Source organism: Trichechus manatus, unplaced genomic scaffold, assembly GCF_000243295.1.
Source record: "Trichechus manatus latirostris isolate Lorelei unplaced genomic scaffold, TriManLat1.0 scaffold00219, whole genome shotgun sequence".
Lineage (NCBI taxonomy): Eukaryota > Metazoa > Chordata > Mammalia > Sirenia > Trichechidae > Trichechus > Trichechus manatus.
The window spans coordinates 183,452-201,544 of NW_004444155.1; the positions used below are offsets into that span (position 1 = coordinate 183,452).

The 18,093-nt window shown below is 39.6% G+C and overlaps 1 protein-coding gene across 4 annotated transcripts in view; it reads right to left on the reverse strand.

The window, feature by feature from the left end:
• Nucleotides 1-18,093, reverse strand: part of ANAPC1 (anaphase promoting complex subunit 1) — a 210,012-nt gene that overhangs the window by 64,483 nt on the left and 127,436 nt on the right. For all 4 annotated transcript variants that reach the window (XM_023742799.1, XM_004388850.2, XM_023742800.1 and 1 more), the window contains 5 exons: nucleotides 8,813-8,887; nucleotides 3,264-3,340; nucleotides 2,629-2,719; nucleotides 2,481-2,534; nucleotides 1,393-1,586 (listed from right to left, as the gene is read on the reverse strand). In XM_023742799.1, coding sequence (XP_023598567.1) covers nucleotides 1,393-1,586; nucleotides 2,481-2,534; nucleotides 2,629-2,719; nucleotides 3,264-3,340; nucleotides 8,813-8,887 — 491 coding nt within the window. The remainder of the gene's footprint in view (nucleotides 1-1,392; nucleotides 1,587-2,480; nucleotides 2,535-2,628; nucleotides 2,720-3,263; nucleotides 3,341-8,812; nucleotides 8,888-18,093) is intronic.

An 18,093-nucleotide genomic window follows, 5' to 3' on the forward strand; every position in this document is an offset into this window, starting at 1 on the left:
AAAAAAAAAAAGATGCATTGCATTGGGCAAATCCGCTGCAAAGACCTCTTTAAAGTGTGGAAAAACAAAGATGTCAACTTGAGCACTAAGGTGTGCCTGACCCAAGTCATGGTGTTTTTAGTCACCTCACATACATGCGAAAGCTGGACGATGAAGAAGGAAGACCAAAGAACTGACACCTTTGAACTGTGGTGCTGTTGAAGAATACCGAATATACTATGAACTGCCAAAAGAACGAACGAATTTGTCTTGGAAGCAGTATAACCAGAATGCTCCTCAGAAGCAAGGATGGCGAGACTATGTCTCACATACTTTGGACATGTTATCAGGAGGGAGCAGACACCACGCTTGGTATAGGGTCAGTGAAAAACAGGAAGACCTTCAACAAGACGGACTGACACAGTGGGCTGCGATGATGGGCTCCAGCATAGCAACAATTCTGAGGATAGCGCAGGACCGGGTAGTGTTTCGTTCTGTTGTGCACAGGGTTGCTATGAGTCAGAACTGACTTGACGGCACAACAACAACCACATGGTCATTCGATGGAATACAATACAGCACTGAAATATAAATTATAGATACATGCAACATGAATGTATCTCAGAAATATAATGTTGAGCAAAAGAAGAAAAGGTACATAAAGATATAGTGTATAATTCCACTCAAATTAAAAAAAACCGGTAAAACTAATCTAAGGTATTAGGAGACTAAAAAGTGGCTACCTTTGGGGAGAAGCAAGATACACTGACTGGGAGGGGCACAGCATGGCAGGGGTAGACACAGTGTGTTGTGAGATGCAAGAACTATTCTGTATTTTCACGTGCATCGTAACAAAGAGATTTTCATATTGTGGATAGTTCATTGAGCTATACTTCTACAATTTCTACCTTTTTCTGTATGTATGTTTTCCTTCAATACAGATCATTAAAAATCACGAAAGTCTTATAAAGGATGGGGTAGTCTAGCAATGACCTATGCTGAAAAGAGAGCAAGAAAGTTGAAAACTAAGAAAATGTTTTAGGATTTGGTGACTGGTGTTGTTCATGATCTTTTTGAGAAAGCAATTCAGGAAAAGGGTAAAAAATTAATCATTAAACAGTGGGGAACAGTAAGCGATGCACTAAAGTCCTGAGTACAGACTTTTCTGAGAAATGAGGCGATGCTAAGTAAGAATGTAAGAGAGGATGGTAACTCTATCTGAATAGGGCATACACTGGTAGTTAAACTATAAAGAAGCCTCTTTAAAGTGTTATAATGCTACTAGTGAAGCTGGTGACAGACAGTCAGAATTATTTGAAAATTTTCATGTATCTTCAAAATCAAAATAAGTCACTCTTCTAGAGCTTGCTCTTGAGACCTTTTCATTGAGAAAAAATATATATAACTATTTACCTTCCTCCTCCCAAAAACAGAAGCCCAAGGGCCATGTGGTGGGCTAAGTGGAAACCATAGTTCATTTCACCACCTGTTTTCATGTGCAAGAAGCGGCAAAGCTGCAAAACCTTCAGATTCCCCGAGCCAGCCATCACCATGGCAAGAGACAGCAGCACCACACTCAAGCAAGTTTCTAGGTTGTAAGGACCTGTCTTGAAATGGAAAAAGATGACATTACTACAGTGTTGTGTTACATTTCTTCATTATCAAAACTATCTAGGCCATCATTAGAAGACTACGAATATTGTAACTTAAAAAAAAAATCTATAAAAAATTTATTTTCTCTGATTCTGACACATAGCTCACGTAGAAAATTCAGGAAATAAAGTATCAGGAAGGAAATATATAATCACTTGGAATCCCATTAAAAAAAAATCACTGTTAACATTCTGGTTTTCATTGTCTCCGAATCTTTTTATCTATCTGTATTTTAAATGAAATTGAGATATTACTATATAAAATATTTTTACCCTTTATCATACTATAAGAAATCTTTACTCATAAAAATATTCTTCTACAACATGATTTTGATAGCTCCATTGTGCATAAATGTATGGCTACACTATAAATTATTTAACTACATTTAGACTTTGTAATGTTTCCAAAATATCCATATTATAAATAATGTTGCATAAATCTGTGTGGTTTTTACTAGAAATAAAATCATGCAGTCTTCCTGTCATCTAAGCAGCAATGTCTCAAAACAACTGCCAAAAAAAAAGCAATTATATCTTTATTAAATACTAATTTCTTAAAAAACAAATTACCAACATTCAGCACTGAGAAAGAGTACAGAAGGTATGACAATCCATGAAGGTTATGGCCTTTCTTACTTATTAGATACCTGTGCATTCTTTAATGGTAATCATATTCTCATTGAATCAATATCCCAAAAGAAAAAAAAAAAAAGGAGAACCAAAACTTCAAATCTCCCATTCTAAATTCAAACAAGTAGCAGATTTTTGACAACACAGAAGTAATGGATGCATCAATAAATTTTCTTCAAGTTTGATTTTATTCCCAAGGACAACCATAAAATAACTTACTACAGAAGCATTAGGTGCAGACAAATAAGTCATAAAATCTTTTGCAAATTTATGCTGGAAAAACAAAAGAAAAAATTCACAGTTAAAACAGGCATCTTAAGACTTTGTTAACAAAGAAAAAAGAAGAGTAAACTAGAATACTTCTTACCAAGCAGTTAAACGCTGATAAGTTTTCTGAGCCAGCAAATCGAAAACCCAGAGACAAACAGGCCCCTGCAATTATGTAGACATGTGCTTGCCTGAAATCAGATTACAAAAAATTTAATGCTGTCATTATTTTACTTTAGAACTCACTATTATGCATTATCTTTGGGTAAAACTAGTAAATATTTCTGTTCCTAATCCAGTCTATATCCTTTGGGGAATGCTCAGTTGGGCCTATATTAAATCAGCAGGTTTCTGCATGTTTTCTTCAGCAGAAACAAGCTGTAGTCCTTATTAATAAAGTTTGCCTCTTGCCTGAACTATTTCCTATGTAGCAAAAGAAGACTTTTTTTTTAAATGCATTGCCAAGTTAAAAAAAATTAGAAAGGATAAGAGAATAATATGTATAAGTTAATGAATCTTCAACGTTGTTTCTTGAGAGCAAGAGCTCTACACTTCAGACAGCTAAAAAAAAACCTTTGCGAACACTTGATAAATAATGGTTAGAAAAATTTGAGAACTCAGAATAATTCAAATCAAGGACAATAGTATTCCTGAGTATTTATATTTCAATTTATTTATCTGATGATACTAGAATAGTTCTTTTCCTTTTTTTTTTTTTGACATTACATTACTTACGACAAAGTTTCCAAATTCAAATCCTCAGAGCAAGGTAATTCAATTTCACTGAGAGAGATACTATTTTCTCTGATAATCTGCCAAGAAAGCAAGCAAGAATACTTAGATATTAATATTCCAGTTACAAACATTCAATAATTTGGAGAATAACATACTGCTTATCATGTCCATACTTAAACATAAAATAAGCATGCTCAAACCATTTCATTCAAAGGCCTGGATTTTAATCACATTAAATGCAATCAATTAGCAAATCTAAGATGGGCCACATATAACCAATTACTGAGTGAGACTGAACAAATACAAACTGGAGCACTTAAGTATATTCTGTATTAATAACAGAGTAGTAACATTTCACACTAGTCAACTGACATGCAAGATGATGGCTACATCAGAGTTAGGGTGGGGGTGAACAGAAGCAGTGGGGAAGGGGGAAAATTACAATGGGAGAGAACTAATCACAGACTTATACTTCTTCTTCATGGGATGTTTCTAGCATTGAGACTACCTACCTACCAGAGGTGAGGTTAATCATTAGGCTAATTTCCAAGTTAAGCTAAATCTGCAACAATTGTTTAGAAACACATCTCTTTACTTTCAGTATAGACAGTGAACAACTTATCAAAAAATGTACACAGATTATCTGGCTTTAACAACCAAGAATGGATCTGATCTTTTTACTCTTCAAAACATAAAAAGAAAAAAAGCTATGTTATGTTCTAAACATCATATAAATGCAAGTACACGGAGTTTAACAATGAAAAAGATTTATTCTTCCAATTCTTTTTAGAAGAGTGCTCAGGAAAATAACTTTTCAAAATCTAATAAACCAATAAATATTACAAAGCCACTTACTATAGTCTTCTTATGAACCAAATAATGCAAAACAAAAAAGTTGTAATTTTTTTTCTTTGATAATCTCAATGAGGTAAGCAAGAATCTTGACTGTGAAACATAAGCTGATAACCACATCCATCTTTCTTCCTTACTCCCCAGTTTTTATTTTTAATTTTGAATGCTATTTAATCAAAAATTGAGTGACATAAACAAAAAACTGACATAACTCCAAACTGAGCAATTTGTTTACACAGGGATAACCTGATTATAACATTCATATACACTAAAATGTTTACCTATATCATCATACAAGAATGAAATATTTCTATTTTGACAGCAGGCATATATAAGCTCCATTTTGTATTAAAAAGAGCATGTACACTAAAACTGGAAGGCCTAGGTTCAAATCCCAATAAGACCACTTATGTGACCATAGGCAAATTTCCTGACTGCTTGTTTCTCAGTTTCCTCATCATTAAAATGAGGATAATAAAAGTTCCTACTTTATAGGTTTCTGTAAAAATTATATGACTTAATCTATTTAAAGCTCTTAATATTAATGTTTGGCACACAGTAAGCCCTTTGTAGTGCTCGTAAACTATTTAAAAACATCACTTAGAATATGAGTTATAAATATCTGTGGTGAAAAATAAAACAGTCTTGAATTTGGTACATGTCATCTTCTCTATGCTCCCCTAAAATTAAAAAATAAAATCATCAAAAACATACGGCACAATCAAAGAGAGAAATGTAATCACTTAGGGGCAGTTGAGGCAGGCAGGAAATGAGCAAGAAAAGAAAACCAAACGCTTCTAAGAGGATCCAATGCAAAAATCTCAAGATCTGAAGTTGTAACAGCTAGGTTTTGAAGCACTTACTGATGAAGATCTATGTATGGATTACACTTCAACATAAAGAAAACAAAAATCTTATACAACTGGACCAATAAGCAACATCATGGTAAGTGGAGAAAATATTGAAGTTGTCAAGGATTTCATTTTACTTGGATCCACAATCAACACCCACGGAAGCAGCAGTCAACAAATCAAATGACGTACTGCATTGTGCAAATCTGCAGCAAAAGACCTCTTTAAAGTGTTAAAAAGCAAAGATATCACCTTGAAGACTAAGGTGGCCTGACCCAAGCCATGGTATTTTCAATCACCTTCTATGTATGTGAAAGCTGGACAAAAAATAAGGAAGACGTAAGAAGAATTGATGCCTTTGAATTACAGTGCTTGCAAACAATACTGAAATACCACAGACTGCCAGAACAACGAATAAATCTGTCTTGGAAGAAGTATAATCTGAATGCTACTTAGAAGTAAGGATGGCAAGACTCTGTCTCACATACTTTGGACATATTATCAGGGGAGACCAGTCCCTGGAGGAGGACATCACGCCTGGTAAAGTAGACGGTCAGCAAAAAAGAGGAAGAGACCCTTAACAAAATTCAGCGACACAGTGGCTGCAACAATGGGCTCAAATAGCAATGATTGTGAGGATGGTGTAGGACCAGGCAGTGTTTCGTTATGTTGTACACAGGGTCGCTATGAGTCAGAATCGACTCAACGGCACCTAACAACAATAACAGCAGCAGCTAGGTGTCAGTTTTACCCCATCTATTGCCAGATGGGTGAAGCTGGACAAGCCTGTCTTCTTTCAATTTAATAGTAATGTACTAGGCTCTACGTGCATGTTTCTGGGAATAAAAGATGGAAAAGACAGAGTAGCTGATCTCGAGGAGTTTCCAGGCTAATGGATACACAGACATGTAGATAATCAAAAACAGTAAGTCATTCCCACCTACCCACTAAGGGCAGTATCTGAACCACTTACAGCACAGCTCTACATAAGAGAATTACATAAGATTGTAAAGCTATTTATGAAGAAAAAAATGCTGTGAAGATGGTAGCTGATGTTATTTTATATAAGGCTTAAGTTCAAACAAACAAACTACTAACAAAGTGGTCTTTTCAATCTTCCTTTTGACTCAAGTCAGCGCTTGGAACCAGTTCTTCTCGGTTCAGTCACGGCCGAGAAAACAAAACCAGAACAGACCTGAATTTTTTAAAATTGGGTGAACCAGAACGATAACTGGAACAGGAAAAATTATGGGTTGACGCCCTGCTAGAAACCTAATCTCCCTGTTAGAAAACAAGGGCGGCATACGCACTGCATAGCAAGCAAATCTCTCGCCCATTGTACTTGGAGCAGAGTCAGAAACAACAGTGCCCCACACAAAGATGGCAGCCATCTGAGCCGCTCTGAACGTGTGTCGCTGTCCAGAGTCCTGCCAATAATCCAATCTCATGCATCAGGCTCCTGAAAGGGCCCACTACACCTTTTCCGAGGGTCCGGTTCCAGGGCTTCCTTCTGTGGTTTTTCCCCTTGCAGTTATCATTCTGATCACACAAACTGTAAAAATTCGGGTCTGTCCTGGTTTCACTTCTTCAGCCATGACTGAACTGGTTTGAACCAGTTCAAAGTCCTGACTCAAGGCTGCTTCCTACATAGAGCTCTGCTGCAGAAGCACTTAAATGAGTGGACGAAACCGGAGAGAAGCCGAGGGTGACAGGCAACACCAATTAGTAGAATTGTGAACTTGTTATATGTTCTATTTGTGGTATACCTGATGTAATAAAGGCCAAATTTAAAATTATTACATCTGAAGTAAAAGAAATGTCAGAGATAATTTTGTATTAAGAGACCAAGGACTATATTTTTACAAAGGTTAAAAAGAAAACTCTCTCTTACATGAATTATCACTTTCAATTTGGGAATACAGTTCTGCACATGTCTAACATCACTTGCTAAACTAAACTTAGTAAATTCCATAAACTAAAGTTTCTTGAGGGCAGCCTACATGTCAAATGCATCGTTAATGTAGCACTGAATCTAGCACAGTGACTTACATTTGCAGAGGATCAACAAATATTTGCTGAATGAAGAAATGGAAGAAAAAATACAATTGCACCCTACAATGTACATTATAAAGGGCACTTTCAAAAACAACTGACATCTTTGACATCTCAGTGTGCTAGGAGTTAAAATTTTAGTGGCAAACAAGTCAATTAAAACCCACTGTTTCCTCATCTGTTTCACATCAGTGATTAACAAACCAGAAGAATTAAACAAACCTAGAAGGTACACTTCAGATAAAGGGTGAAAACTATCAGACTGACCCTCCTGCAGATACTAAGTATAAATAAAATATAAAAAACAACTATCTACAGTAGGGGTCAGCAAGCTCTTTCTTAAAGGTCCAGACCGTAATATTTCAGACTTGTGAGCCATACTCCCTGTTGCAACTACTGATCTCTGCCGTTGTGGAACAAGAGCAACCACAGACAGTAAGTAAATGAATGCATGTGGCTGTCTTCCAATAAAATTTTATTTACAAAAACAGACAGACTGTAGTTCATCAACCCCAAGCCTACAGGCACTTGGAGCATGAACAAAAGCAAGATTTTAGAGGAGACTTGACACCTGAAGACAGAAATATCACTGGGTAAGTTTCCTTTTTCATGGATTCTGGCCTCATGGCAGGTCCCAGTCTACACCACAAATTTAATAAAGGACAAAAATTGACAAATTCATAAAGCTCCATGAGAATTAATGCAAAGAAAACTACAACTAAACACATCATAGTCAACTGCTGAAAACCATATATGCAGATAAAATCTTCAAATCAGCTATAAAACAAATGACACATTATATACAGGTAAAAAAAATAATTGGAATAATCACTGACTTCTCACCAGAAGAGTAAGTGGAAGACAGAAGACAACAGAATAACATCTTCAATATGCTCAAAAAAAAAAAAATTTCTTGTGCCGAAAAGAGCCAATATAGCAGTCTGAGACTGTTCTCCTTAGAAAGGCCTGCTTACAAGTTTGGCCCTTGGTTGGGGAACTTGAAGTCTTTCATATTAAAATACTGGGGGAAGTAAACAAATCCCTAGCGTTCTCAAGGATAAATAGCTTTATTTTCCAAATTAACAAAAAATGAGGACACCAGACTTAGTTAATTATAATATTTGATGTTGAGTTTTTTACAAAGGAGTCTGCTTATTTTTCACTAATATACTTGGCTTTTGAACAAATATGTCATAAAGTAGTTAAAAAAAGTTATTATACAGATCCAAAATCATCAAAAAGTAAAATAACATCCTAGATAAATCTGAGTTTAATTAGAGTTTTAAAAAGCCCAAAATACTTTTTTAGAGTACTTTGGTTAATTTTTAAAAATCTGTGATTTCTACGGATCTGGGGTCAAAAGGGAAGGCTGTATGTATGTAGTCTATAGTCAATATACAATCTCAAAATGAAAGTTCTTACGTCTTCAAGAGATACCATCGTCATCAATATTTCATAAACCTAAAAGAAAAAAACCCTAACATATTGCTGTCAAGTCGATTCCAACTTATACCCAACGCTACAGGACAGAGTAGAACTGCCCCCATAGGGTTTCCAAGGCTGTAATCTTTACAGAAGCAGACTGCCACATCTTTCACCCGCCCGCGCAGCGGCTGATGAGTTCAAACTGCCTGACCTTCTGGTTAGCAGCTGAATGCTTTACTACTGTGCCGCCAAGGCTGCTTCAATATTCCCTACATAAAAAATATTTTATAGAGTTCTGGAAAATCCCACAATAAATCGTACTTTTATGCTATTAAGTATTTGCTAGTGATATTTACTACGTGTACTTACTTGAGGAACGTTGCTATCAACCCACTTGGAATTTGGTAAAATATCGTCCCACAAAATCAGGCATCGAGCAAGTGTCTTAAAAATGCAATGCAGATAAAATTAATTAGAGCAGGCAAAGTTCACAGACTTTGTAACAATAATAATATTAAACAGAACTACTTAACAATCAGTTCCAACTGAATGCAATTTTGAAAAATAAAGTATATAGCATCAACCCAAGCTACTCACTAAAATATTTAGATCTTAACACAAAAAAACTAAAATTGAGTTGATCATCATCAAAATTTAGAGGCAGTAAAAAATACTTCTTAAAGCTTGCTCTTAAAAGGAAAATCATAAAGACAAGACTCATAGATCTGGCTACATCATAATTTAAAGTTTAAAGACTTCTACATGCTAAAGACAAAAGTTTAAACATAAGGGAAAAAAAAGAGCAAAAGAAGGGGAATTTTCAGGCAACTGTGATGGTTAAGGTTGTGTGTCAGTGTGGCTGGGCCATGTTTCTCAAGTCGTTTGGCAGTTATGTAATGATGTAGTTTGGCAGTTATATAATGATGCAGTCATCTTCCATGATATGATCTGATGTGAGCAACCAATCAGTTGTAAGGTGAGTCTCCTCCAGGCTGTGGCCTGCATCCAATATATACATGGATGTTCTGGCAAAGCTTGCTTGATGGCTCTGCTTCCTGCATCTGGCTCATTATCATCTGACCTTTGGTTCTTAGAACTGGAGCCAGCTGCCTGCCATACTGCCTACCGATCTTGGGATCTGTCGGCCTCCAGCCTGTGAACCAGCAGCCTATTTTCTAACCTGGCAACCTTGAATTCATCAGTATCCAAAGCCTGCTGAGCCAGCAGCCTGACATGTGTCATGCTGATCTTGGGTTCGTCAGTCCCTGCAGCTACGTAAGTCAGGAAAAGCCCCAGCCTAACGCCTAACCCACACACTTGGGACTTGTCAACCTCCAAAACCACGTTAGCTATTTCCTTTTTTTGTTTGTTTTTCTATATATACATAGCATATACATATATATATACACACACACATATATATCCTGTTGCCATCAAGTCGATTTCCACTCAGTAACTTTATAGGAAAGAGAAGAACTGCCCCATAGGGATTCCAAGGTAGGTCTGAACTGCTGACCTTTTGGTTAGCAGCCTAAGCTCTTAACCACTGCACGACCAGGGACCCACCTATATATGATTCTACCTTCAGTAGTAAAGAGGGTGCTTTAATCCATGGCGTAAGGTTGCAATATTAATACACAAAATATCACTACCAACAGATCAAGTGTTGGTGAGAAGCAAAGTGCTGGGTGACCATATGTTTGATACTTTTCTACAACTTCGTCAAAATGAGAAGTATAGGGAAGCTGGCTGGATGGTTTTATTTTCACTACACAAAGTGGTGAAAGAAAGTAATGAGCAAAGCGCTTCAGAGTCAAACCTCAAGCACCAAATAAAGACCTGAAAGCTGGCACTTATCCCTGAAAACAAGCCTCATTTCTTGTAGTAATAGAGCTGATACTGCCAACAACCAAAGCCAGGGTCTTATCGTAAGACTGGCTGGATTACAACGCAACATGAATTCCCAACAATGAATGGTGTCTAAAGTTAAAATGAGTGCACTGATTGTGAAAAAATGGGATTCTAAAACTTGGCATGGGGACATATGGGCAGATAATCAGCAAGCTGGAAACACTGAGCCCCAATGAATCACTTCTGTCAACAGAACCCTCTTACTCTCATCTGAAGAGATCACTCCGTTTTTGTCTGCTAAGCTACTCTCCCCAATAAAACCATTATCCCTCCTACAACCATATAATGAGATTCACCTTGTTGTGCCTGAAGAGTCTTTGTCTGAAATATCACCTGGAGTAAATACCTTACAAGACATTGATGAATGTTCCTAGGATCCACCCACATCACCCATTTTTGCTTCTAGACCTATAACTAGACGTAAGCCCCAGTGAGCCCTAAAAGGTGAAGTACAAACTATCACGCAGAAGGAGGTACCAAAAGAACTGCTTGACACTTCTTATAGGTACAAACAGAAACCTGGGCAATATGTGTGAGAATGGCTATTAAGGGTGTGGGATAATGGTACGAGGAACATAAAGTTGAATCAGTCTGAATTTATTCATATGGGCACACTAAGCACAGATTCTTCATTCAGTGTTTCAGTTCAAGAGGTTAGGAAAGGGTACAAGTTTATCTGGTTGGTTCACTGAGGCATGGATTACACAGTGGCCCACACTAAATCAAGTTGAAGTACCAGACCTGCCTTGGTATACTGTAGAAGAAGGTATCCAAAGGCTTAGGGAAAATGGCATGTTAGAGTAGATCAGGTTAGACCCACAGACCCACAAGTAGAGTGCCCAGAGGACATATCTTTTACCACAAAAGTGAGGACAACACTTGTAAAGGAAGCCTTGAAGACTGATGTGACTGCTATTGTATGTGAGTCATATTTGACAGTGGGAACTGCCCTAATTGAATCCTAATTGAATTAAGACACCCAACTACAATGTGGCTGATTGTAATACAATGGTGGTAGAGTGGCTGCACTCAATCAACACAGACACCAGAATCAAACCAGTACTCTGACTAGTCTCACTCGTATGGACTTATGACACTGGCTACTTAGTTGTCGCTAAGAGAGAAAAAGATGGTACTTACTTGATCTGTACAAATAGAAGAATTCTAGGTTAAGTGAATGGCAGTCTAACTCAAATTGCCAGAACACAGTCACGGCCCCTCAATCAACTGGCAGACCCGAGCCAGTTTATGGACCCACAACTCCTTGAATGAAAGGGAGGCTGGGTCTCCTATAGGAAGGACCCCACTACACTGCCAAAAATTTATACTGCTAATCTTTCTCCCAGCCTTCCCTAGAGGGATCTATGGCCTTTTATGAGTGACTGTTCATCGGGAAAAGGAAATAATCAGACTTATCTGGGATTAGTGGATACTGGCTCTGAAATGACACTAATTCCAAGAGACCAAAAATGTCACCGTATCCCATTAGTCAGAGTAGCGACATATGGAAGTCAGGTTATTAATGGAGTTTTAGCTCAGGTTCATCTCACAGTATGTCCATCGGGTCCCCAAACCATTCCTGTAGTGATTTCCCCAGTTCCAGAATGCATAATTGGAATAGATATACTCAGTAACTAGCAGAACACCCACACTGGATCACTGACAAGTGGAGTAGGGGCTATTATGGTAGAAAAGCCAAGTGGAAGCCATGAGAACTGCCCCTTCCTAGGAAAATAGTGAACAAAAGCAGTATCACATTCCTGGAGGGACTGCAGAGATTACTGCCACCATCAAGGACTTCAAGGATGCAGAGGTGGTTATTCCCACCACAGCCCCATTCAACTAGTCTATCTGGCCTCTGAAAAAAAAAAGAGATAGATCTTGGAGTACGACAGTGGGTTTCCCTAAAGTTAACCAGGTGGTGACTCCAATTATGGCTGCTATTCCAGATGTAGTACCATGGTTTGAATTATGTCCCCCAAAAAACGTGTGTTATCTATTTGGCTGGGCCATGATTCCCAGAATTGTGTGGCTGGCTTCCATTTTGTGATTGTAATTTTATGTTAAAGAGGATTAGGGTGGGACTGTAACACTACCCTTACCCAGGTCACATCCCTGATCCAATGTAAAGCGAGTTTCCCTGGGGTATGGCCTGCACCATCTTTTATCTCTAAAGAGATGAAAGGAAAGAGAAACTAGCAGAGAGTGGGGAACCTCATACCACCAAGAAAGCAGTGCTGGGAGAAAAGTGCGTCCTTTGGACCTGAGGTCCCTGTGCGGCGAAGCTCCTAGTCCGGGGGAACATTGATGAGAAGGCCGACAGAGAGAGAAAGCCTTCCCCTGGAGCTGATGCCCTGAATTTGGACTTCTAGCTTACTAGACTGTGAGAAAATAAATTTCTCTTTGTGAAAGCCATCCACTTGTGGTATTTCTGTTGGAGCAGCACTAAATGACTAAGACATGTGGTTTCGTTGCTTGACTAAACTAATACATCGCCTGATATCCTGTATGCAGCTACTGATCCGGCCAATGCCTGTTTCTCAATTCTGACTTCTGAGGAACACCAGAAACAGTTTGCCTTCAGCTGGCAAGGCCAGCAATACACCTTTACTGTCCTCTCTCAGAGGTGTATCAACTCTCCAGTCTCATGTCATAATTCAGCCCACAGGAAACTTCTTCGCCTCTCCCTTCCACAAGATGTCACACTGATCCATTACAATGATGACAATATGCTGATTGGACACAGTAAAGAAGAAGTATCAATGGCTCTGGACTAATTGGTAAAATATTTGTGTGCTGTTGTTATGTTGTTGTTAGGTGCCGTTGAGTCGGTTCTGACTCATAGCGACCCTACGTACAACAGAACGAAACACTGCCCGGTCCTGCACCAGCCTCACAACCGTTGTTATGCTTGAGACCATTGTTGCAGCCACTGTGTCAATCCATCTCATTGAGGGTCTTCCTCTTTTTTGCTAACTCTCTACTTTACTAAGCATGATGTCATTCTCAAGGGAGTGATCCCTCCTGAAAACATGTGCAAAGTATGTGAGATGTAGTCTCACTATCCTTGCTTCTAAGGAGCATTCTGGCTGTACCTCTTCCAATACAGATTTGTTTGTTCTTTTGGCAGTTCATGGTATATTCAATATTCTTTGCCAACACCATAATTCAAAGGCGTCAATTCTTCTTCAGCCTTCCGTATTCACTGTCCAGCTTTTCCATGCATATGAGGCAACTGAAAACATCATGGCTTGGGTCAGGTGCACCTTCAATCTTCGAGGTAACAGCTTTGCTTTTTAACACTTTAAAGAGGTCTTTTGCAGCAGATTTGCCAAGTACGATAAGTTGTCTGATTTCTTGATTGCTGCTTCCTCGGGTGTTAATTGTGGATCCAAGTAAAATGAAATCCTTGACAGCCTCAAATCTTTTCTCTATTTATTGTGATGTTGCTTATTGGCCCAGTTGTGAGGATCTTTGTTTTCTTTATGTTGAGGTGTGATCCATACTGAAGGCTGTGGTCTTTGATCTTCATCAGTAAGTGCTTCAAATCCTCTTCATTTTTAGCAAGCAAGGTGTCATCTGCATACTGCAGGTGGTTAATGTGTTCCTCCAATCCTGATGCCCCTTTCTTCCAGTTTCTCAGATTATCCGCTCAGCAGACATACTGAATAAGTACAGTGAAAGGATACGACCCTGATGCACACCTTTCCTGACTTTAGACCACACAGTATTCCCTTGTTCTATTTGAACCACTGCCTCTTGATCTTTGTACAGGTTCCTCATGATCACAATTAAGTGTTCTGGAATTCTCATTCTTCACAACGTTATCCATAATTTGTTATGATCCACACAGTCGGATGTCTTTGTATAATCAATAAAACACAGGTAAACATCTTTCTGATATTCTCTGTTTTCAGACAGGCTCCATCTGACATCAGTAATGATATCCCGGGTTCCACATCCTCTTCTGAATCCGGCTTGAATTTCTGGCAGTTCCCTGTTGATATACTGCTGCAGCCGCTTTTGATTGACCTTCAGCAAAATTTTAATTGCATGTGATAGTAATGATGCTGTTCATTTGCGTGCTAGAGGGTGGGAAAATAATCTCAGAAAAATTCAGGTGCCTTCCACTTCAGTGAAATTTCTAGGAGTCCAGTGGTGTGGGGCACCTCAAGATAGTCCTTCTACAGTGAAGGATAAGATGTCACATCTGGCCCCTACTACAACTAAGGAGGAGGCACAATGCCAACTGGGCTTCTTTGGAATTTGGAGGCAACATATCCATCATTTGGGTGTGCTACTTTGGCCTATTTATCAAGTGACTCAAAAAGCTGCTAGTTTTGAGTGGCACCCAGAACAAGAGAAGGCTCTACAACAGGGGCAAGCCATATGAACAGGTGGGCCATATGATCCAGCTGATCCAACGATGCTTGAAGTGTCAGTGGCACGTACAGATGCTACTGGAGTCTTTGGCAGGCCCCTAATGGTGAATCACTTTGCAGACCCTCACGATTTTGGAGTAAAGCCCTGCCATCCTCTGCAGATAACTACTCTCCTTTTGAGGAACAGCTTTTGGCTTGTTACTGGGCCTTAGTAGAGACTGAATGCTTAATCATGGGTCACCAAGTTTCCATGCAGCCTGAGCTGCCCACCATGAACTGGGTGTTGTATGACCCACGGAGTCAGAAAGTCGGATGTGCACAGCAGCACTCCATCATTAAATGAGATCACGCCCGAGCAGGACCTGAAGGCACAATTAAGTTGCATGAGGAAGTGGTCCAATTATCCACAGTCTCTACTCCTATCACATTACCTGTCCTCTCCCAGTCTGCTCATATGGCCTCATGGGGAGTTCCTTATGATCAGATGACTGAGAAAGAGGAAACTCGTGTCTGGTTTACAGATGGTTCTCATCAATATGCAAGTCCATTCGAAAGTGGACAGTGGCAGCACTGCAGCTGCTCCCTGAAGGACAGTAGTGAAGGGAAATCCTCCCAAGAGCAGAATTTGGAGCAGTGCACCTGGTTGTTCACTTTGCTTGGAAGGAGAAATGGGCAGATGTATGACTGTATACTGACTCACGGGCTGTAGCCAATAGTTTGTCTGGATAGTCATGGACTTGGAAGGAACAGGATTGGAAAATTGGAGACGAGGTATAGGGAAGAGGTATGTGGACAGACCTCTCTGAATGGGCCAAAGAAGTGAAGGTACTTTGTTTCATGTGAATGCTCACCAAAGGGTGACTTCAGCAGAAGGAGACTTTAACAATCAAGTTGATAGGATGACGTGGTTTGTGGAAACCAGTCATCCTGCTCCCCCAGCCACTCCTATCTTTGCCCAATAGACTCATGAATAAAGTGGCCATGGTGGCAGGGATAGAGGTTATACATGGGCTCAGCAAGAGAGACTTCCATTTACCAAGGCCATCTTGGTTATAACCACTGCTGAGTGCCCAATCTGCCAGCAGCAGAGACCAACACTGAGTCACCAATATGGCACTAATCCCAGGAACAATCAGCCAGTAGCCTGGTGGCAGGTTGATTACACTGGACCACTTAATGATGTGAAGGGCAGCATTTCACTCTTATTGGGATAGACACTTACTCTAGATATGAATTGCTGTCCTTGCACACAATGCTTCTGCCAAAACTACCATCCATGGACTGAACTCACAGAATGCTTTATCCACTATCAAGGTAACTCACACAGAAACGCCTTGGATCAAGGGACCACTTCACAGCAAGTTAAGTACAGCAATGGGCCATGCTCGCTGAATTCACTGGCCTTACCATTTTCCGTACCATCCTGAAGCAGCTGGCTTGATAGAACAATGGAATGGCCTTCTACAGACACAATAATGGCACCAGCTAGGTAGCAACACTTAGCAGGGTTGTGGCCATGTTCACCCATGAGGATGAATATGCTCTAAACCAGAGTCTAATATATGTTGCTGTTTATCCCATATCCTGGATTCACTGTCCCAGGAATTGAAGGGTGGAGACAGAGGTGGCAGCACTTGCTATTACCCCAGTGATCCACTTGTAAAATTTTTGCTTCATGTTCCCGCGATCCTATGCTCTGAGGGTCTAGAGGTCTTAGTTCCAAAGACAGAAATGCTCCCAGCTGGAGACACAATACGGATGCCATGAAAATGGAAGCTAAAAATGCCTCCTGGCCACTACTGGCTCCTCATGTCTCTGGATCAACAGGTAAAGAAGAGAGTTACCATATGGCTGGTGTAAATGATCCTGACTACCAAGGTGAAATCAGATTGATGTTGCATTAAAAACAAAAAAAAAACAAACTTGTCACCACAGAGTCAATTCTGACTCATAGAGACCCCACAGGACAGAGCAGAACTGCCCCATAGGGTTTCTAAGGAGTGGCCGGTGGATTTGAACTGCCAACCTTTTGGTCAGCAGCCAATCTCTTAACCACTGTGCCACCAGGGCTCCTAATGTTGCATACTGAAGGTAAAAAGAGTGTATCTGGAATACAGGCAATCCCTTAGGATGTCTCTTAGCATTACCATGCCATATGATTAATGTCAATAGAACACTATAGCAGCACAATTCTGACATGACTACTAATGCCCTGAACCTTCAGGAACTGAAGTTTGAGTCACCCCAGCAGGCACAAAACCATGACCAGCTGACGTGTTTGCTTAGGGCAAAGAAAATACAGAATGTGTGGTGGAAAAAGGCTATTCTAAATACCAGTTATACCCATGTGACCAGCTACAGAAACGAGGGCTGCAATTGTTGTAAGTATTTCTTATAAGTATTTTTGTTTTCTTCATTTATAAAATGTAAGATGTTAACAGGGCTAGTGTTTTTTCAGTTGCACACATGCTAGGTTCTATCATGTTAGGCGCAAGCATGACTTTGTAATTATTTAAAAACTGTGTATGGTGTAAGGAAATGTGTACTAGTACCAAGTTGTCAAGGGGTGGAGCGTGATGGAGAAGGTTGTGTGTCAACTTGGCTAGGCCATGATTCTCAGCAGTTTGGCAATTATGTAATGATGCAGTTTGGCACTTATGTAATGATGTAATTTGGCAGTTATGTAATGATGTAGTCATTTTCCATGATGTGATCTGATGTAATCAGCCAATCAGTTGTAAGGGGAGTTTCCTCAGGGGTGTGGCCTGCATCCAATATATACATATGGATGTTCTGGCAAAACTTGCTTCCTTGCTCTGGATCCTGCATCTGGTTCATAATCATCTGACCTCCAGTTCTTGGGACTTGAGCCAGTTGCCTGCCATACTGCCTGCTGACCTTGGATTCATCAGCCTCTGCAGCCTGTGAGCCAGCAGCTTGCTGGGTGACCTGCCAATCTTGGGTTCCTCAGCCCCTGCAGCTACATGAGTCAGGAAAAGCCTCCAACCTGATGTCTGACCCATGGACTTAGGACTTGCCAGCCTCTACAACCACATCAGCCATTTCCTTGAGATAAACCTCTCTCTCTATTTCTCTTTATATATGTATATACATATTTGCTTCACCGGTCTTGCTTCTCTAGAGAACCCGCCTAAGACAGCCATTATGTCAAACTGTTAATGTCATTAATTAGACCAAAAGTAAATGAAAGCTAAGTTCCCAAAAACTACATGCGACAAAGGCATGAACAGACAATTTACATATGAGAATATATAACCGCTAAACCAATAAAGGAAGCCCTGGTGGTGCAATGGTTAAGAGTTTGGCTGCTAAACAAAAGGTCAGCAGTTCAAATCC